The sequence below is a fragment of the Spermophilus citellus genome (genome assembly GCF_964194105.1).
Source record: "Spermophilus citellus genome assembly, chromosome: 5".
NCBI classification, from domain to species: domain Eukaryota; kingdom Metazoa; phylum Chordata; class Mammalia; order Rodentia; family Sciuridae; genus Spermophilus; species Spermophilus citellus.
In genome coordinates this window covers 109,071,656-109,090,259 of record NC_138186.1, presented here as the reverse complement: position 1 = coordinate 109,090,259, position 18,604 = coordinate 109,071,656, and the positions used below count along the sequence as shown (strand labels likewise).

The window sequence follows — 18,604 nt, the reverse complement described above, 5'->3', positions numbered from 1 at the left end:
AGTAATATTCCAATGAATATATATAGCACATTTTCTTTATCTATTCATCTATTGAGGGACACCTAGTGATGAACCCAGCCTAATTCCATTTTAAGATTGGAAGCCATCTCATCACAAAGTCATGAAAAGCTAATTTCTGTTTTACTATAAATTACTGCAGTTTCTAAACTTGTTTGGAATTCCTGCCCATGTTTTGAACTCCCCCATGTCTGACTTTCCCTGACCAGGTAACAACCTTCTCTGAAACCTCAGTGGCACCTCATAAATTCTGATGTTGGGATCTGAATTTACTCCCTATCTTGAAATATCATGCCATCTAGACCATTAACCTACTATCTGCACTTGTATTATTCTTGTCAAAATCCTGTAAGCTGTAAATTCTCAAGACACCCCCCTTTGCAACTTTTTGTGCTATAAAACCTTGTTTCTGGAGAGCTGGGGTGCTGTTGTCGAGCCCATGTTAGGAGCGATGGCCGTTGACCAGCCCTCTTTGTGTACATAAATACAAATTTGCTTTAAAATTGGAGTTGGTGTTCTTTTTTTGCATCTGGGTTTAATACTAGGTTGGTTCCTAGTCTAGCTATTGTGAATTGAGCTGCTATAAACACTGATATGGCTGCGTCACCATCGTATGCTGATTTTAAGTCCTTTGGATATAAACCCAAGGAATGGGATAGCTGGGTCAAATGGTGGTTCCATCCCCAGTTTTTTGAGGAATCTCCATACTGCTTTCCATAGTGGTGGCACCAATTTGCCGTCCCACCAGGAATGTATGAGTGTACCTTTTTTACCATATCCTCGCCAACATTTATTGTTGCCTGTACTCTTGATGATTGCTGTTCTGACAGGAGAGAGATGAAATCTTAGAGTAGTTTTGATTTGCATTTCTCTATTGCTAGAGATGTTGAACACTTTTTCATGTATTTGTTGATCAGTTGTATTTCTTCTGTGAAGTGTCTGTTCAGTTCTTCAGCCCTTTTATTGATTGGGTTATTTGTTTTTTTGGTGTTAAGTTTTTTGATTTCTTTATATACCCTAGAAATTAATGCTTTATCGGAGGTGCATGTGGTAAAGATTTTCTCCCAATCTGTAGGCTCTCTACTCACGTTATTGTTTCCTTTGCTGAGAAGAAGCTTTTTAATTTGAATCCATCTCATTTATTGATTCCTGATTTTACTTCTTGTGCTTTAGGAGTATTGTTAAGGAAGCCAGATTCTAGGCTGATGTGGTAAAGATTTGGGCCTATTTTTTCTTCTACTAGGCTCAGGGTCTCTGTTCTAGTGCCTAAGTCTTTGATCTACTTTGAGTTGATTTTTGTGCAGTGTGAGAAATAGAGAATTAATTTCATTTTGCTACATACAGATTTCTAGTTTTGCCAGTACCATTTGTTGAATAGACTATCTCTCTTTCCAGAGAATGTTTTTGGCCCCCTTGTCTAGTACTTATCTGGGTTTGTTTCTGTGTCCTCTATTCTGTATCATTGGTCTACAAGTCTATTTTGGTGCCAGTATTATAGCTCTGTAGTATAGTTTAATGTCTGGTATTGTGATGCCTCCAGTTTCACTCTTCTTGCCAAGAATTGCTTTAGCCATTCTGGGTCTCTTATTTTTTTCAAATAAATTTCATGAATCCTTTTTCTATTTCTATAAAGAATGTCATTGGGATTTTAATAGGAATTGCATTAAATCTGTGTAACGTTTTTGGTAGTATGGCCATTTTGATGATTTTAATTCTGCCTGTCCAGGAGCATGGGAGATCTTTACATCTTCTGAGGTTTTCTTCAATTTCTTTCTTTAGTGTTCTGTAGTTTTCATTGTAGAGGTTTTTCACCTCTTCAGTTAGATTAATTCCCAGGTATGTTATTTTATTTTTGAGGCTATTGTGAATGGAGTAGTTTTCCTAATTTCTCTTTTAGTGGATTTATTGCTGAGGTATAGGAATGTGTTTGATTTATTGGTTTTGATTTTATACCCTGCTACTTTGCTGAATTGATTTATTTGTGTACACCCATCCCATAGTCTGTAAGGGAAGGCACAAGCTGTCCACGAAGGCGGAAGAGTCCTGGACCTATCCTGGAGGTGGTCCGCCTCCTCTGTCACCGCCCACAGCACCGCCTCCTGGATAATTGCCAGGAGCTGTCCCAGCCACATGTGGGGCCCCAAGACCTGGAAGCAGGCAGCCATGCCCTACAAACAGCACCCAGTGTACACAATTTTTCACCTTAAAGCTAATAGCTCTTTTTAAGGCATCTACTGCTTTCTTGCATTAAACCAAAATGATGAATTCAATAACTCTCTATAGTACAAACAGAATATTTGTTAAAATGATTTACAATTTCAAATGGTGGATGAGAGAACATAGGTAGTGTAGTATGCAGTATTCATGATGGAGCAAGAGAGAAGCTAGAAGTAAAAATTCACAGGAAGAGTGGAAGAGGAGCCGACAGAGATTGGCTGTTGGTTGGAAAAAAGTTAGAAAGAAAATCCAAGAAAATAGACAAGAGAGGAAGAATACGAACAAAGAGAAAAAATTAAAGACATAAGAAAACAAGAAGAGGATATACAATCAATTACCAAATATATGAAAAAATGCTTATCATCTCTAGCAATCAGAGAAATGCAAATCAAAACTACTCTAAGATATCATCTCACTCCAGTCAGAATGGCAGCTATTATAAAGACAGACAACAATAAGTGTTAGAGAGGATGTGGGGAAAAAGGTATACTCATACACTGCTGGTGGGACTGCAAATTGGTGCTGCCAATATGGAAAGCATTATGGAGATTCCTTGGAAATCTGGGAATGGAACCACCTTTTGACCCAGCTATCCCTTTCCTTGGACTATACCCAAAGGACTTAAAAATAGCTTACTACAAGAACACAGCCACATCAATGTTTATAGCAGCACAATTCACAATAGCTAAACTGTGGAGCCAACCTAGATGCCCTTCAGTGGATGAATGGATAAAACAAATGTGGCATATATACACAATGGAATTTTACTCAGCAATAAAAGAGAATAAAATCATGGCATTGCAGATAAATGGATATCATTGGAGAAGCTAATACTAAGTGAAGTTAGCCAATCCCAAAAAAACAAATGCCAAATGTTTTCTCTGATATAAGGAGACTGACTCATAGTGTGTTAGGGAGGGGAAGCATGGGAAGAATAGATAAATTCTAGATAGGATAGAGGGGTGGGAGGGAAAGGGAGGAGGCAGGGGATTAGCAAGGGTGGTAGAATGTGATGGACATCATTATCCAAAGTACAAGTATGAAGACCCGAATTGGGTGTCATCATTCTTTATATACAAACAGAGATATGAAAAATTGTGGTATATGTGTGTATAGTACAGAATTGCTGCTGAGAGCCATAGCCAAGTAGGAATGACGCATGGCAATTTCCTTGTCAGCCTACCCAATGTTGCTTAGAGGGAGGACTCTCCATTGTGGAAATGGGCTTGCCTTGGACCCAGGTCATTTGCAGTGACATTGCATGAATGTTTGAGAGTTTTGGTTTGAAAGGTGACCTTGCTCAGGGATTAGGGCGGCTTCAGGTTTAGGGTGGATCCTGCTGGATTAGGGTTGCTCCAGGTTTAGGGTGGATCCTGCTGGGAATAGGGTGTATCCTGCTGTCTCAGGGGCCCATTCCTTGAGTTCCTGTTGAGTTCTGGTGGGATTCAGAGGGTATCTGGTACGAAGAGCCTGGTGAAGGGTGTGTATTTTCCCCAGAACGTGCCATGTAGAGTGCTGGTGAGAGTTCGGGAATAAAGAAAGCTGTTGGAATCTACAAGTTTTTGTGGTGGCTCGGTTATTTTGTGCCCAGCTAGACTGCGGCAAGTTGCAATGCAAAAAAAAACCAAGAACAAAGTATATGTATAAAGACATGAATTGGCGTGAACATACTTTATATACAAATATATGAAAAATTGTGCTCTATATGTGTAATAAGTATTGTAATGCATGCTGCTGTCTTGTATTTTTAAAAATAAAATCAATTAAATTAAAAAAAACAATTAAAATGCAAAACACTATTCATATATCATTATCCTCCCCACACTGATGCATAAAAAATGTCCTGTTCCAAATATGGTAGAGATCATTGAATCAAAAAATAAGATAAAATAAAATAAATCTTGCTGGAATGTCGAGCTATCCTTGTCAGTTTTCAGTAGTTTCTCAGCCTTGTCTCTGATGTCTGTAGGTATCACCAAACCCAGATCAGTCCTTGCAAATCCAGTCTCTGTCCCACCCATCTGGGCTTCAGATACCTCAGGCTCAGCCACACTGCAGTCCCAAGATCTCAATGCTGCTTCTACTTGGAGCAACCCCAAGATGCAGCAGCAAGATAAGGGCCACCAGCACTCTCAGCAGGAAGACATCAGGCTTCTCCAAACCTGCAGACACCCCCCCACACTGGACCTTTAGGGCCCATCTAGAGTCCCTAGACAGAGGCTCTTGTGGTGGTAAACCTCCTGGCACCCACGCCCCGGCTGGTGTCTCAAAATTGGTGTAGCCACCTGCACCCAAACCTGGAGTCTCCTCTGAAGTAGTCCTCTAGGCTGTGCTAGCAGTGGTAATGTTGGTGCTTGTTGGCAGTAGTGGGTTAGCAGTCGTGGCAGCTGCAGTGGTAGCTACAATTGCAGATGTGGGGCCAGTGTCACCAGGCGATCTTCGGGGGTCAGCTGCAATGTGGCCTTCAGTTGCATCTGGGGCAGTGGTTTCCTCTGTGGCTGCAGTTTCCTCTGTGGCAGCAGCACCCAGAAAGAACTCCAGGTGATCTCAGGCTGGCAGCAGCAGAATCAGAGTCAGCAACAATGGCCGCAGAGGTGCAGGCCCCTTTGGCATTTTTGAGTGGCTTATTTCACTTAGCTTGATAGTCTCCAGATTCATCCATTTACTGGCAAATGTCATCTAAAGTCATTCTTTTTTTTTAATATTTATTTTTTAGTTGTGGGTGGGCACAGTATCTTTATTTCATTTTTATGTGGTGCTGAGGATCGAACTCAGTGCTAGATGAGCACTCTACCACTGAGCCACAATTCCAGCACCATAAAGTCATTCTTTATGGGTAAGTAATACTCCCTTTACTTTATCCATTACTCTGTTTAAGGGTACCTAGGATGGCTCCATAGCTTAGCTATTGTAAATTATGCCACTATAAACATTAATGTGGCTATTTCATTGTACTATGATGAATTTAACTTAACCACCTTTGGATATATACTGAGCAGTGGGATAACTGGCTCAAATAGTGATTTCATTTTTTGTTTTATGAGTTTTCGAACTAATTTCCAGAGTGGTTACACTAATTTGCAGTCCTACCAACAATGTGTGAGTGTACCCTTTCCCCCACATCCTTGCCGAACTTTATTGTTACTCTTATTCTTGATAATTGCCATTCTGAATGGAGGTAGAGATACTGTATAGAGCAGTTGTATGGAGCAATTTTTTTCTAGCCTTCACTGAATTTTTTTATTGATGTTGAGTGTGCAAAAAACTTATCCTCTGTTTTTCAAGCTCTCCTGCAATTTATTTTTGAGACCAGGTTTCATCTTATACAAAGTACACAGGAGTTTTTCAAGCCAAACTATGGGTGAGGGTTTATATTTATCTCTAACACTTCTTAGGTTTGTCCAGATTATATCATGTTTCAAAAAATTTTAAATTTTGATCTGTCATGTACCATATTAACATTATTAACATATGTGACTTCTTCCTATTTACATATCATTGGTAACATTGTTAGAAAAGACAGAGCCATAATCAATGCTTAAAAAGTAACTGATCCTCAATACTGAGATTAATCCCATGATTCACTTAACCATATTGTTATTCAAAAGGATGCCTCACTAACATCAAGATATTCTGCTTGCTGTGAATCACTGGCTGTTTTTCAGAATGCCCATTGATTACTTGATGTGAAAAATGCTGGTCCTCTGTAAGAGGTTTTTTTTGAACTCCAAATAAACTTATTATTTTTTGCTTTTAATGGATTCTTTAATGTTCACTAGATGGAAATAGAATGGAGCTGAAAATCCTTTTGTTAAATGTTGAAATTTTATTTGCTTTAAAGCCTGTTTTAGATGATTATTCTTTTTTGACTAGTCTAAAAATCAGGGTTCAAATTGCACTTTTTATATAAGCAGAGTTGTTTTACTAGGAAATAATGCTTTGCTAACTGTCAACTTATCTCTGCATTTGATATGTGAATATATATATATATATATATATATATATATGTATATATATATATATATGAATGAGAGAGAGACACAGAGAGACTGTGTGTGTGTGTGTGTGTGTGTTTGTGTGTTTATTTAGGCCCTTTATATTTCATTACTAATTTTTAAGGGATTTATAGTAGAATTTCTATGATATATTATTTGAAAGGTACATATTACTTTTTGTTTTTCTTTTATGGCAATATAATATCTGTAATACATTTGATAATTATGTTAGGAATATAGCACCCACTATAGCACTGTTCCTATTGGAATAATAATGATTTCATTCAGTATCTGATGGCAAGTGGGTTTTACTTTTCTTTAGATATTCAAAACTACATTCATCTGTTTAAAATGTTGCATTGTCGAGAAATGAGATAATGCTGTTTTAAAGATATTCTTGTACATGTTTTGAAATAATTTTTGTCACCTTTGAAATTCAGACTGTTGGTTAATTTTCTGTGTCCATAATTAACTTCACGAAGAGCTACTTTAGCTTATAATTCATTTTAATCAAAAATTTTTACAATAAGAAGAACTCTAAAAACCTTTTTTCACGCAAAAATACAGATCTACTGTGTCCTCATTAAATCTCATATCCTTTATAGCCAGGTAGTGAAACTTGCCTCTTCATTGTTTGAGAGCTTCGTTCTTCTATACTTTATGTTTTCAGCTTCTTAGTACATGGCCGTTTCTGTGCCTGTAGCTAACTTCTCCTTCCCCCTTTTTCTTATTTTTCTTCTTCTTTTTTTAAAAAATTTGATAGCCTTTGAAACTTGTACCAGTGTATACAGCAGTGATCCAGACAGCTGCACCTTTACAAACAGTCACTGAGTGCCAAATTGGTTTGTAATGCAAATTTTGAATGAGAACTGCACCTGCTCTCAATGTGGATGAAAATGGCAAAAGTAATGGAAAGCACAATTTTGGGATTTCTTTAAATCTAATAGCAGCTGATCTCAGAACTCTGCTGGGGATTCTTCATCTTGGAATTGTAGAGTTGCTATGAAGAGCAAAACAGCTTTCTTTTCTCTTTTGCTAGGGCTTGTGTATGACTAACAATTCAAAACACTGATTTTAAAGGATTTTAGGAAAGTGAGCCTGAAAGCAGGATGATTACTAGAGGTTGGTGGAGGGGAGTGTATGAAGCATGGCTAGATTTGATGAGTGTACATGTATTGAGAGAGAACACTGACTTCTATTAATGGGTACAGTTAATACCTGTTAATCTAAATAGATAAATACATTTAAAAAATGTTTTTAGGGAAATTCTGTTTCCTCTTTACTTTTCAACCTTTAAGTGATTTTCTTTATTCCTTTAGTATTTTAAGTCATTCTGGTTCATAAATTTCTTATTAGCTTTGTTGATATATAATTCATATACTATAAAATGCACCCATTTAAAAAGTATATAAGTTATTGTTTTAATTATATGCACAGGCATGTACAATCATTATCACAATTTTAATGTACTCACATAACATCAAAAAGAAATCCAGGGCCTGCATCCCCTCCTTTCTCCTACCTTTCCCTCTAAAGAAGCACTAGACTACTTCTGTTCCTATGAATTTTCTACTTTTGTACAGTTTGTGTAAAGGGAATTATACAGTGCAATCTTTTGTGAATGATTTCTTTCACTTAGCAAAATGTTTTCAAAGTTCATCTACTTGTACACTACTTGGTTTCTTTTTATGGCTGAATAATATTCTATTATATAGATATGTCTTCTGTTTATCCATCCATCAATTAATTGATGGATGTTTGGATTGTTTCCAACTTTGGCTATTGAATAGCTAAATTTATGTATGTGTTTTTGTTTGGATACATATTTGTGTTCTCTTGGGTGTATGGCTAGGAGTTTTATTGAGTCATATAGTAATTTTATGTCTGACTTATTGAGCAGCAAGCAAACTGATTTCCATGGTGGCTGTACAATTTTATATTCCCACAAGTAAAGTATGAGGCTTCTGTTATTTCTACATCATTACCAATACTTGCTGTTTTTCATTTTATAGCTTTTTTAGTGGGTGTTAAATGAAATGTCATTGTAGTTTTGATTTGTATTTTGCTGATGACTAATGATGTTGCATATTATCATGTTTAGTGGCCATTCATATATATTCCATAGAGAAATGTAGATGATTTACTTTTAAATTGAGTTTTATTATTTTAAGAGTTCTTTATATATTGTGGATACAAGTTTCTTACCACATATATGATTTGCAAATATTTTCTCCATTATATGGTTTGTCTTTTCACTCTTGATGGTGTTTTTTGAAGCATGGAAGTTTCCTATTTCAATGGTTCCAAATTATCTGTTCTCTTTTGTTGCTCATGCTTTTAATGTCACATTGATAAATCTTTTACTAAATCCATGTTCTTGAAGATTTACTCTTATGTTTCTTCTAAGAGTTGTGTAGTTTTAGCCCTTACATTTAGGTATTGATTCATTTTGAGTTCATTTTTGTTTATAGTTTGAGGCAGTAGTCCAACTTCATTCTTCTTCTTCTTCTTCTTCTTCTTCTTCTTCTTCTTCTTCTTCTTCTTCTTTTTATTATTATTATTATTTTGCATGTGGCTAACTAGTTGTCCCAATATCCTTTATTGAAAGACTTTTCCTTCTTCATTTTTCTCTTGATTCTTTAAAAATTTTTTTATTTAACTTTTAGCTTTTTTACTATGATGTGTCCATTCATGGATCTCTTTGTGTTTACCATGCTTGGAATTTGTTGAGCTTCCTGATATGTGTTTGATGTTTTTCAGTAAGTTTAAAAACTTTCAATCCATTATTTTTTTTTCAATATTTTTGTGCTCTTCTTTCTTCTCTCCTTTGGGTTTTCCTGTGTTATTGTACTTAAGGTGTCACACATTTCTGTTAATCTTTATTCATTTCCCTTTCCATTCTTTGGAGGTTATAACTTCTCCTAGTTTTCTAATTATTTTCTGCCAGCTCAAATATACAGTTAAGAACTTACAATGAGTTTTTTATTCCAGAACTTCCATTTGGTTGTTTAAAACAATTCTGTATCTTAATTTCTTCTCTGTTTGATTTGCATTTGTCTTTACGTCTTTAATCATGGTTTCTTTTAGTGTTTTGAGCATATTTATAATGCCTGTTTTGAAATCTCTTTTCTTTTAAACTTGCAATCTGGTCACTTTCTAAGGTAGTTTCTGTTCCTTACATCCTCCTCACACCCAGTGTCAGGATCATAACATCATATTTTTATTTATTATTTTTTCATTTATTTTTGGTACAGGGACCTAATCCAGGCCTTGACCATGCCAGGCAAAAACACTCTTCCACTGAGCTTGATTTTATGGACCTTAAGTCCTGAACTAAATTTTTCGATGTGACTTAGAGCTAAATGGGTAAATTTTGTAAATATTCAATCAGGTGTTTTTTGTTTTCTTTTTTCCATTGGAGTTGAGGGTAATTCAAAAGCACCAGATTATTTTATAGCAGAACACAAAGAGATCTTCATTCTATTTCATAGATGAATAGTATTTCCTGGGCCAAAGGGTATGTGCATCTGCCATTTTGATAGAATTGCCAAATTGTCCCTTTCTATAGGGATGTGGAAGTTTAGACTCCTTCATTTGTGTAAGCATTTGAGATTACTTGTTTCTCTACACACTTGCTAACAAAGGGTGTTAATGAACTTTGGGTCTTTGACAATGTGAAAATGAAAGTGTAATTCAAAGTTTTTAAATGACAAATGAGGCTGAATGTCTTGAGTGTGTTTTGTTATATCTAAGGACTATTTATAGTTTCATTCTATAAACTGTACTTTGTATATTTTTCAATTTCCCTGTTTTTCTTATATTTTAAAAGAAAGATCACATGACTTTTACTATGATTTGCTGTTAAGTATATGGAGAATAAGGAATCCAGATCTGACAGCTTTCAACTTGAATTTTAATGAGAGGTTGATGTATCATTAACAAAAATGGTGATGAGAGGAGAAAGCTGATTTGAGAAATGATGATCTCAGTTGTAGACTTTTTAAAAATTTTTGATCCTATTAGAGGTATAATCTGCCATTAGAGTATTAACATTTATAAGAAAAGACATATGCCAGGGGTTACAAGTATAAGAACAGAAAGTTACTGAATATGCATTTTGGATAGGTTGATTAAAATGGGCCACTCTGCTTAAGTGACATTTTCTCTGAAGGAAGTAAAGGAATGATATATGTAAATATCAGGGAGCAGGGTATTTTAATTATGGGGAACAGCAGGTAAAATGTGGGAGTATGCTTAGGAATACTAAAAAGGAAGGAGTGGTTGAAATGAAAAACATGAAGGGAAACATGGTGGCAGAAACATGAGATTATAGAGAAATGAGTACATATGGGGAGGTCTTGTTATATTTAAGGACTTTGGTTTTAACTATGAGGTCAGAAATTACTGTGGGGTCTTGAACTGAGGAAGACTTTGGTTTTAACTATGAGATCAGAAATCATTGTGGGGTCTTGAACTGAGGAAGGGTGTATTGTAATAGGATCACTTTGGCTACTGATATGCTGAAGATGCTAATAGTTAACAACTGCCAACCATTCATTCACTATTTTACCTTAAATGATTCATTCTATGAAAGGCTTCTGGGTGTTTTATTTCCATTAATGTCATTCACCCTGGAAAGTCTATGTTCATTACCAGAGGCAGAATATATAAATTGAATATGGGTAGTGTCCCTGGAGGTCTGTGTGTTAACAGCTTGATCCCCAGGGTGGTGTTATTGGGAGGTGCTGCAGAGCTTTAGGAGGCGGGGCCTTGTGGGAGGTCCTTATATCATTGGGGGAGTGCCCCTAAAGGTGGTTGTGGGGCCCCACTCCATCATCTCTCCCTCTGTTTCCTGGCTTATGATGGCCCCTTCCTCTCTCCCTCTGCTTCCGTTTCTCTCTCCCTCTGCTTCCTGGCTTATGATGCAAGTGATTTGCTCTGCCCCATGCCGCTGTCAGGATGTGCTGCTCTCACCAGAGGCCCAAAGTGATGCCTCATGATGGACTGGAACATCCAGAACTGTGAGCCATAATAAACTCTTTTCTCTGTGTAAGTTAATTTCCTCAGGTATGTCAAGTAACACCATGCCAACTAATATAGGTGCCACATAGGAGATTGTGTATTCATTGTCCTGAGTTGTGTAGTGCACAGACTTTGTCGTTCTCATGGGTATCCCTGCATACTGAAGTTGGATGAATTCTTTTTGAAAGTGGGGAAATTGAATGAAGGACTATGCCTAGAGCCATGGAGGAGATCAGGAAATTTGAAGCAAGAAAAGTTGATAAAGGAGAAAGAATTGTGATCAAAGAGATTTAGCGTCAAAAGCTATGTATAGTTTTGTAATCAGTACTTAGGGGGAAAAACAACAACACTTAATTTTTAAAGAAAATTGTTGGTGACCCTAAGATGTGATGATTTAGAAACTTGTTTTTGTTGTTAAGCCATTAGAACGCTGAAAATTTCCATGTATTGTTCAAGTGAAAAATTAACAGATACTATTTAAAGCATAGAATATCTTTTATAAATGAAACCTTATTAATACCTATCTTGCAGTGTTGATCATGATCAGGATGGAAATTTCCTTATGGTATTGATGAATAGCTTATACTAAGATGAGTGCTTAATACTCATGGATATATGGAAATATCATGTATATGTGGAAATTTTCAAGGCATTGTTATTTTATTTGTAAAATATATTCTTAGTATGTATTTTACTATAACTAGAGATTTTCTAAATGAATATGATTCTGTTTTTTACTAACTTATTTCCTAGAAGTTTATGATGATTTCTGTGAATTTATAAATCCATTATGATTTAAGTATTTAACATATCTTCAGCATTTTGAAGGATGCTTGAAGGATGTTAAGAAAGGAGGATCAAACATGGATCCTAAGTTTATTATTTTTGTCTAGAATATTGGCCTATCTTTAGTTTTTCCACTTTAGTTTTATCTTTAGTTATACTTCTATTTATTATTTCTTCATTCTTCTAGATATTCTATTAATGTGGTTTTAGATACATTACTTATACGTGTTTATATGTTAACCATTTTCAACATAATAGGAGAAGGGTCATTAAGGTGTTTGCTACTGATATTTGAAGGAGATTAAACACCAACAACACAACAACAAAAACTTAATCTTCACCCTGTGTTGGGAAATACCTGGCAAACATTTCTTTTCATCTTTGAAAACAACCCATTTGAGATTCTTTCTGTATTTTAGATTGCATTTGGAGACAGTTTTGACTTTTATTTAGAAAGAATTTATTTAAGTAAAACTAGTACTTCTGATGATTACCTTTATAAAAAATGATTCATTGAAGGATTAAAAATGGGAGAAAATATTCTATTATATGAATAAAGCATGTCTTTGATATATCTTAGCATTTGCATTTGTGTTGTAACTTTTGGAGAAAGAAAGGAGCAAGATTCTTTGAAGGAGGACACAAAATAATGAGGAAGCTTCTTTTTCTGCCTCACAGAGTTATTATTTGAGCTATGTTTTGAAGATTAAAAGTAAAAGTTATCAGGCTGGGGAGAGTAGAAAGATGATTCCATCTAGCAGAAACAATATGTACAAACACATGGAGATGTGAATGAGCATGTTTTAGTCTTGGAGCAACAGATGGTTGGTGTTATTGGACGGTAAGGATTTGTCAGTTGGGGAAAGCCAGGATGTGATGATGACTGACAGATTCATTGGGGCCAGATATTGAATGACAAGCTGTGAGGGTGCTGAGAAGCTTGGATTTTATCTTATAAGCACTGTAATAGTATTAAAGATTTTCACCATGGTATACAATATGAACAGATTTGGGTGTGAATGTAGTAGAGGTTTCCTACTGGTGTGTCAGGGCACATGATTTTGAATTGGGTACAGGTAGGCTGGAATACTATTCTAGTTTATTTAAGCAAAACTAGTACTTCTGATGATTGCCTTTATAAAAAAAATGATTCATTGAAGGATTAAAAATGGGAGAGAATATTCTACTATGTGAATAAAGGACAGTTGTCTGAGGCCAAGGACTGCTTGAATCCTCAAGTAATCTCTTTTTGGTCATAGCAGACTTGTCCATTTACTTCAATGTGCCTTATAAATATTAAGATCTTCCACATGTGCATGGTATAAAAAAGCTATAGAAACATGGGTATAAAATAAGGAGAAGACCATTTAGATGTGTTTTGTGGTAGACTTGGCCATCAGTTATTGAACTTTATGATATCAGTATATCTTAATGCTATTAAAAGTTATTGAGGACTCCAAAGAGATTTTGCTAATGTTTATGTCTTGAATGTACTAGAAATTAAAACTGAGTAAAATTTTAAAATATATGTGCTTTGACTTTCACAAATATTAAGCCTATTAAAAGTTAGCATAGTTGGATGAAAGTTAACTATATTTTTCCATACTAGAAAACTTAGAAAGAAAAGTAGTGTTATTTTGCATTCTCTCTAATGTCTGATTTAATAAAAAATAGCTAGAATCTCATATCTGGTTCTGCTTTCAATTTGCTATAATGTATATTTTGGCTGAAGTGTACAAAGTAAACCCAGCCTCACACAGATATGTAGTTAGTAAAGGGAATAATATCTTACTTTTTTTTTTGGCAGTGTTAGTGATTGAACTCAGGGTCTTATGTATGCTAGGCAAGCATTCTGCCAGTGAACCAAATTCCAACCATAAAAAGGAATGATATCTTAAAAGCCTTTTTAAATAGTTATTTGTATTCTTTTTTGATATATTAAAACTTGACAAATGGTAGTTTCTTAACGGGTCAATTATGGTGAAAATATGAAAGTACGACAATGAGATTTTTTTGAATTGTTTCACTAAAATCTGTCTTCTCATTTTACTAGCATCATATGTGATATTATGAAAAATAATTGATTCAGTGAATTATACCTGTCTTCCTAATGTAGACACTTTCATTATGTAACATTACAAATTGTACTAATTCATTGCTATCACCACTGATGTCATCAGAGAAATCTTTAAATTTTGGGAACTGATCAGGTTTTCATTGGTGAAAAAATACACGTTTTCCAAAATTTTGATTTTTCTCTTGAAAGCTTGAATTTTATCACTGGCAGCAAATATTTTCAGTTCTTTTCCTTGGTATAGCAGGGTCACTTCTTTGATTTTTAAGAAACTGTCAAATATCTTAGTCTGAATAACCAGACTAGAGAAGACTTCATTCATTCTCTCATGTCAAAATGGTGTTACATGAAATGATCTGACTAGCGCTTATCTTTCATATATTTCATTGTATACTGTTGTGTGCCAGAAGTGATTTTATATATACTTCATTTGTCAGTGTTTTGTTCAGCAGATTATTTAAAAAGATATGTGCTTTTCTGAGATTTAAGAAATTAGTAGTTATTACTTTACTTAATGGTATTCTTGAGTGAAATTGGCTCTTGTGTTTATAACTGTGCTTACGTGACAGTTTGATACCACTGGCTTTATTTGTACAAACCTTTCCCCTATTGATTTTGCAGCATCAGTGTAAATATCAACAGTGAAAAAGGTACATAGCATCCAAATATTGTTACAAAAATAGTGTTGACTTTATGGACCCCTGAAGAGTCTCAGAGACTCACTTCTTGGATTCCACATTCTGTGTTTTATGGATGAGTTATTCTTTGAAGGAGTCTGATGAGAAAGGGCAAGAGAGAATATTAGGTTTTCTTTTATGATTGGCTTTGTCTTTGTCTTAATACCTTACTATCATATACCACCATTGTATTTGGGTGTGTAGGATGATGTCACAAGTTTTATTTTTGCTTTCGTATTTCTTATGTTTTACTTGTTCTTTCTAGATATACATGATAGTAGGGTATATTTTCATATAATTATATGTACATAGAATAAGTATAACTTGCTCCAATTATGATTTCATTATTGTGGTTGTATATGATGTGAAGTTACATTGGTTTTGTATTCATATATAAGGGTAGGAAAGATGTCTGATTTATTCTGTTGTCTTTTCTACTCCCATCCCCACCTTCCTTTCATTCTCTTTTGTCTAGTCCAGTGAACTTTATTTTTCTTTTGTCTATTTTGTTTTGTTTGGGGGATGAACTCAACCAAAATATTCTTTTAGAAATTTTTAAAATTTATTAGCCTCATTTCTTATCTTTATATTTCCTAGTGTATCTTTTGTGGACAATATATCAATTTCTGTATTACAACAGTTTTCTAGAAATCAGTCAAAGGTGTTACCATAGTATAATGGAAATTCTTTATGACTGGATTCATATATGTATCATTTCAAAACTCTGTTATTAGCTGTGTAACATTAAGCAATTTACATAAACTTTCTAAAGTTTAATTTTCCTAAGGTCAAAAGTAATAACAGTATTTAATTTGAAAAGTTGTTCAGAGCATTTGTTACATATAATTAGCAAGTGATGATCATAATATCTCTCCTACAATAAATGTTCAATAAATGGCATAAATGCTCAATAAATACTACTGGTATATTTAGAATTGCTAGATAAGTGCATCCGTAATTCATTTTGTTTCTTTTATTGTTTCATTTTTTTGTACACATAATTCATTGTTTAATATCTCATATATACACAGCATGAATTTTTATCTTATGATTTTATTTGTGTTGTTTCTTTGATAGCAGAATTTGGTTAATATAGAATAGTCACATGCAAAATTAAAGTATACCATTTTGAAAAGGAAGAAGTAGTATATATTCTGAGATCATACTTGAAGAAATCTAAAGCATTTCTAGAGCATATAGGGTTATATAATTCAAAATCTCTGACCTCTTACACTGATTCTATGACTCTGAAATCAGCTTAGTTTTTTGGCAGCAACTGCCTAATAGACTAAGATATGCATGGGAAATTTATATAAAATTACATAAAGCATTTGTGCACTGTGTTTGAGATATCAGATTTATTAAATGTTTAAAATACATGTCAAATGTTGGCTAATAGTCACAATTCTCTAAAACACTCTTATGGTTCTTTGACTCTAAAATATAGAAAGATATAAAAACACTAGCACTCAGCTGTATTTGGGAAAACCAGAATTATATGATAAAAAGCAAATTAAGTTAATTTTAGATTTTTATTTCTTTATGCCAAGCACTAAAATTTGTTATTCTGTGACTTAGAGTTATGGCTTCAAATCATAATTATTTTTAAACATTAAAAGATAATTTTTAACTGTATAATTGCATATAACCCCTTAACAATGTGAAAATGTAAATTTTTTTACATTTTCTAAATTTTGAGGGTACTTTTATGTTATATTAATTTGACTGCTCTGTTTAGCAGAGTGTTAATAACATGAACAAGTTAATTTGAGGTAACAGGTATTTTATTTTTCTTTTTGTATTAGTTATTTGAATTGCTTGGACCTGAAGGACTTGATCTTATTGAGAAACTTCTCCAGAACAGAATTACAATTGTGGATCGATTTCTTAATTCTTCAAATGATCAGAAGATTCAAGCTCTTCAAGGTAAGAAAGTATGTAGTGGTAATACTAATTTAAAAGAAAGATTCATTGGTTAACCAATTTTAAAAATATATTTACTTTTTTTAATCCTTTGGACATTTTTATAATTTACTGATATCATTCTCTAAACTAGATTTTTAGGTATGGTAGATTATGAAACAAGTGTAAATGATCTAAATAGGAACATATTGCAGTGTTTGGGCATGGCATTGTTTTGTAAAAGGTAGAAGTACTTACAATGGATAATTTTTAAAGCAAACACATGTTGTATTAACTATGGACCCAGTGTTATAGTTTCTCCCCAAGTTTTTGTTTCCAAAACTTTCAAATCCATAGTAAAGGTATAAGAATAATACATACTTACATAACCTTCATGTATTTTCATTAGTTATTAACAGTTTGTTTCACCTGGCCCTTTTTCTAAAGATACACATACATTGCTGAACAATGATAGGAAGTTTCAGACATCATGATACTTCATCTATAAAATATTTAGCAGCTGGGCATGATGTGAAACACCTGTAATTCCAGTGACTAGGGAGACTGAGAGACTGAGGTAGGAGAATCTCAGGCTTGAGTCTAGCAGCAGCAGCTTGGGAAGACCCTATCTCAAAAAAAAAGGTTATAAAAGGGTGGATATGTAGCTTTGTAGTAAAGTGCTCAACTATGTATGAATGAATGAATGAATAAGTAAATCAATAAATAGTCTTCAGAATATATCTAAGAACAACGACAGCTTCTACTTAACTGCACTGCAGTTATCACACTCAGAAAATTGCATACTGATAGTGTCATGTATTACATGTATTTTAAAAACCCAGTAAGATAAAAAACAGGTAGGAAGCCAAAATTATTTTTTAAAAAATACCAAAATTATTAAAAAAAAAATGACACAATGATGCCAGACTCAGGTTTTAAGTGATAAGCAGGAATATTAGATTTTTTTTAACCTTTACCCCAATGTACTTTGCTAACCTTACGGATAGTTTGAGATTAAAAAAAGTGAATGAACACAAGAAATTAGATACCTTGAACATCTGTGTATGTTGGCTTTTCTTCTATATAAGTTATTTGATTTTTTTTTTATGTTTATGCCACTGTAGGAAACTATAAACAGACTTCATCTAAACAGCCTTTAAATCCAAAATATTTTGTGAATTTCCTTTAATACTGATGAATGTTCTCAGAAGCCTGGAGCTTTGAGATAGTTAGAATTTCCAGGATTTGGATTTGAGCAACTTTATCTTTCTGCAAGTGTCTTGGTTCAAGTTATTTGAATAGTTCTAAACTTTCTTGCTCCAAGAAGGCTCTGGGCTATAGGAAAGTGCATAATCAGACTCCATGCAGTAACCCATCAGGGTTTAGGAGCTTTTAAAATTGGTGTTTGCCAGAAGAAAGGGACAGAGTTAAATATCAACTCCTGTGAAGATGTAAATTCTGAGAATTTGGTATTTCTTTTGTCATTCTCCTAAATGTTATTATAGAGATATTTACTGATTCTAACTCTTTTTTAAAAAAAAAAATTAATTAATTTGATTTGATGTATTATGATTACATTTAAAATAGGACTTGTTATCCAGATTCATAAACATAAATCCATTAATCTTTGGTTCCAGCTTTATTAGTATATTAGCACTGATTTATTAATAGAAAGTTAAAGATGAATCCAATGTTACATTTATTTTTTTGGAAGCTTTAGATGATGAATTAGGAGTTTTGTCTATGTTCATTCTGTTTATTTCATAAATTTTATTCTATTAATATAACTTACTAGAAGTAACACAGTTTTATAATGCAAAATAAGTACTAAATTTAATATATTTGAGTCCTGAAATGATTTTTTACTTTTCTCAAATAGATTTTCCTCTCATATTCCATAGTAGATCATTATT

The 18,604-nt window shown here is 34.0% G+C and overlaps 1 protein-coding gene across 3 annotated transcripts in view; it reads left to right on the top strand.

The window, feature by feature from the left end:
• The window catches only part of ASCC3 (activating signal cointegrator 1 complex subunit 3), a 409,213-nt gene that overhangs the window by 68,449 nt on the left and 322,160 nt on the right, over window positions 1-18,604 (top strand). For all 3 annotated transcript variants that reach the window (XM_081294719.1, XM_081294720.1, XM_081294718.1), the window contains exon 5: window positions 16,595-16,715. In XM_081294719.1, the coding sequence (XP_081150845.1) occupies window positions 16,595-16,715 (121 nt within the window). The remainder of the gene's footprint in view (window positions 1-16,594; window positions 16,716-18,604) is intronic.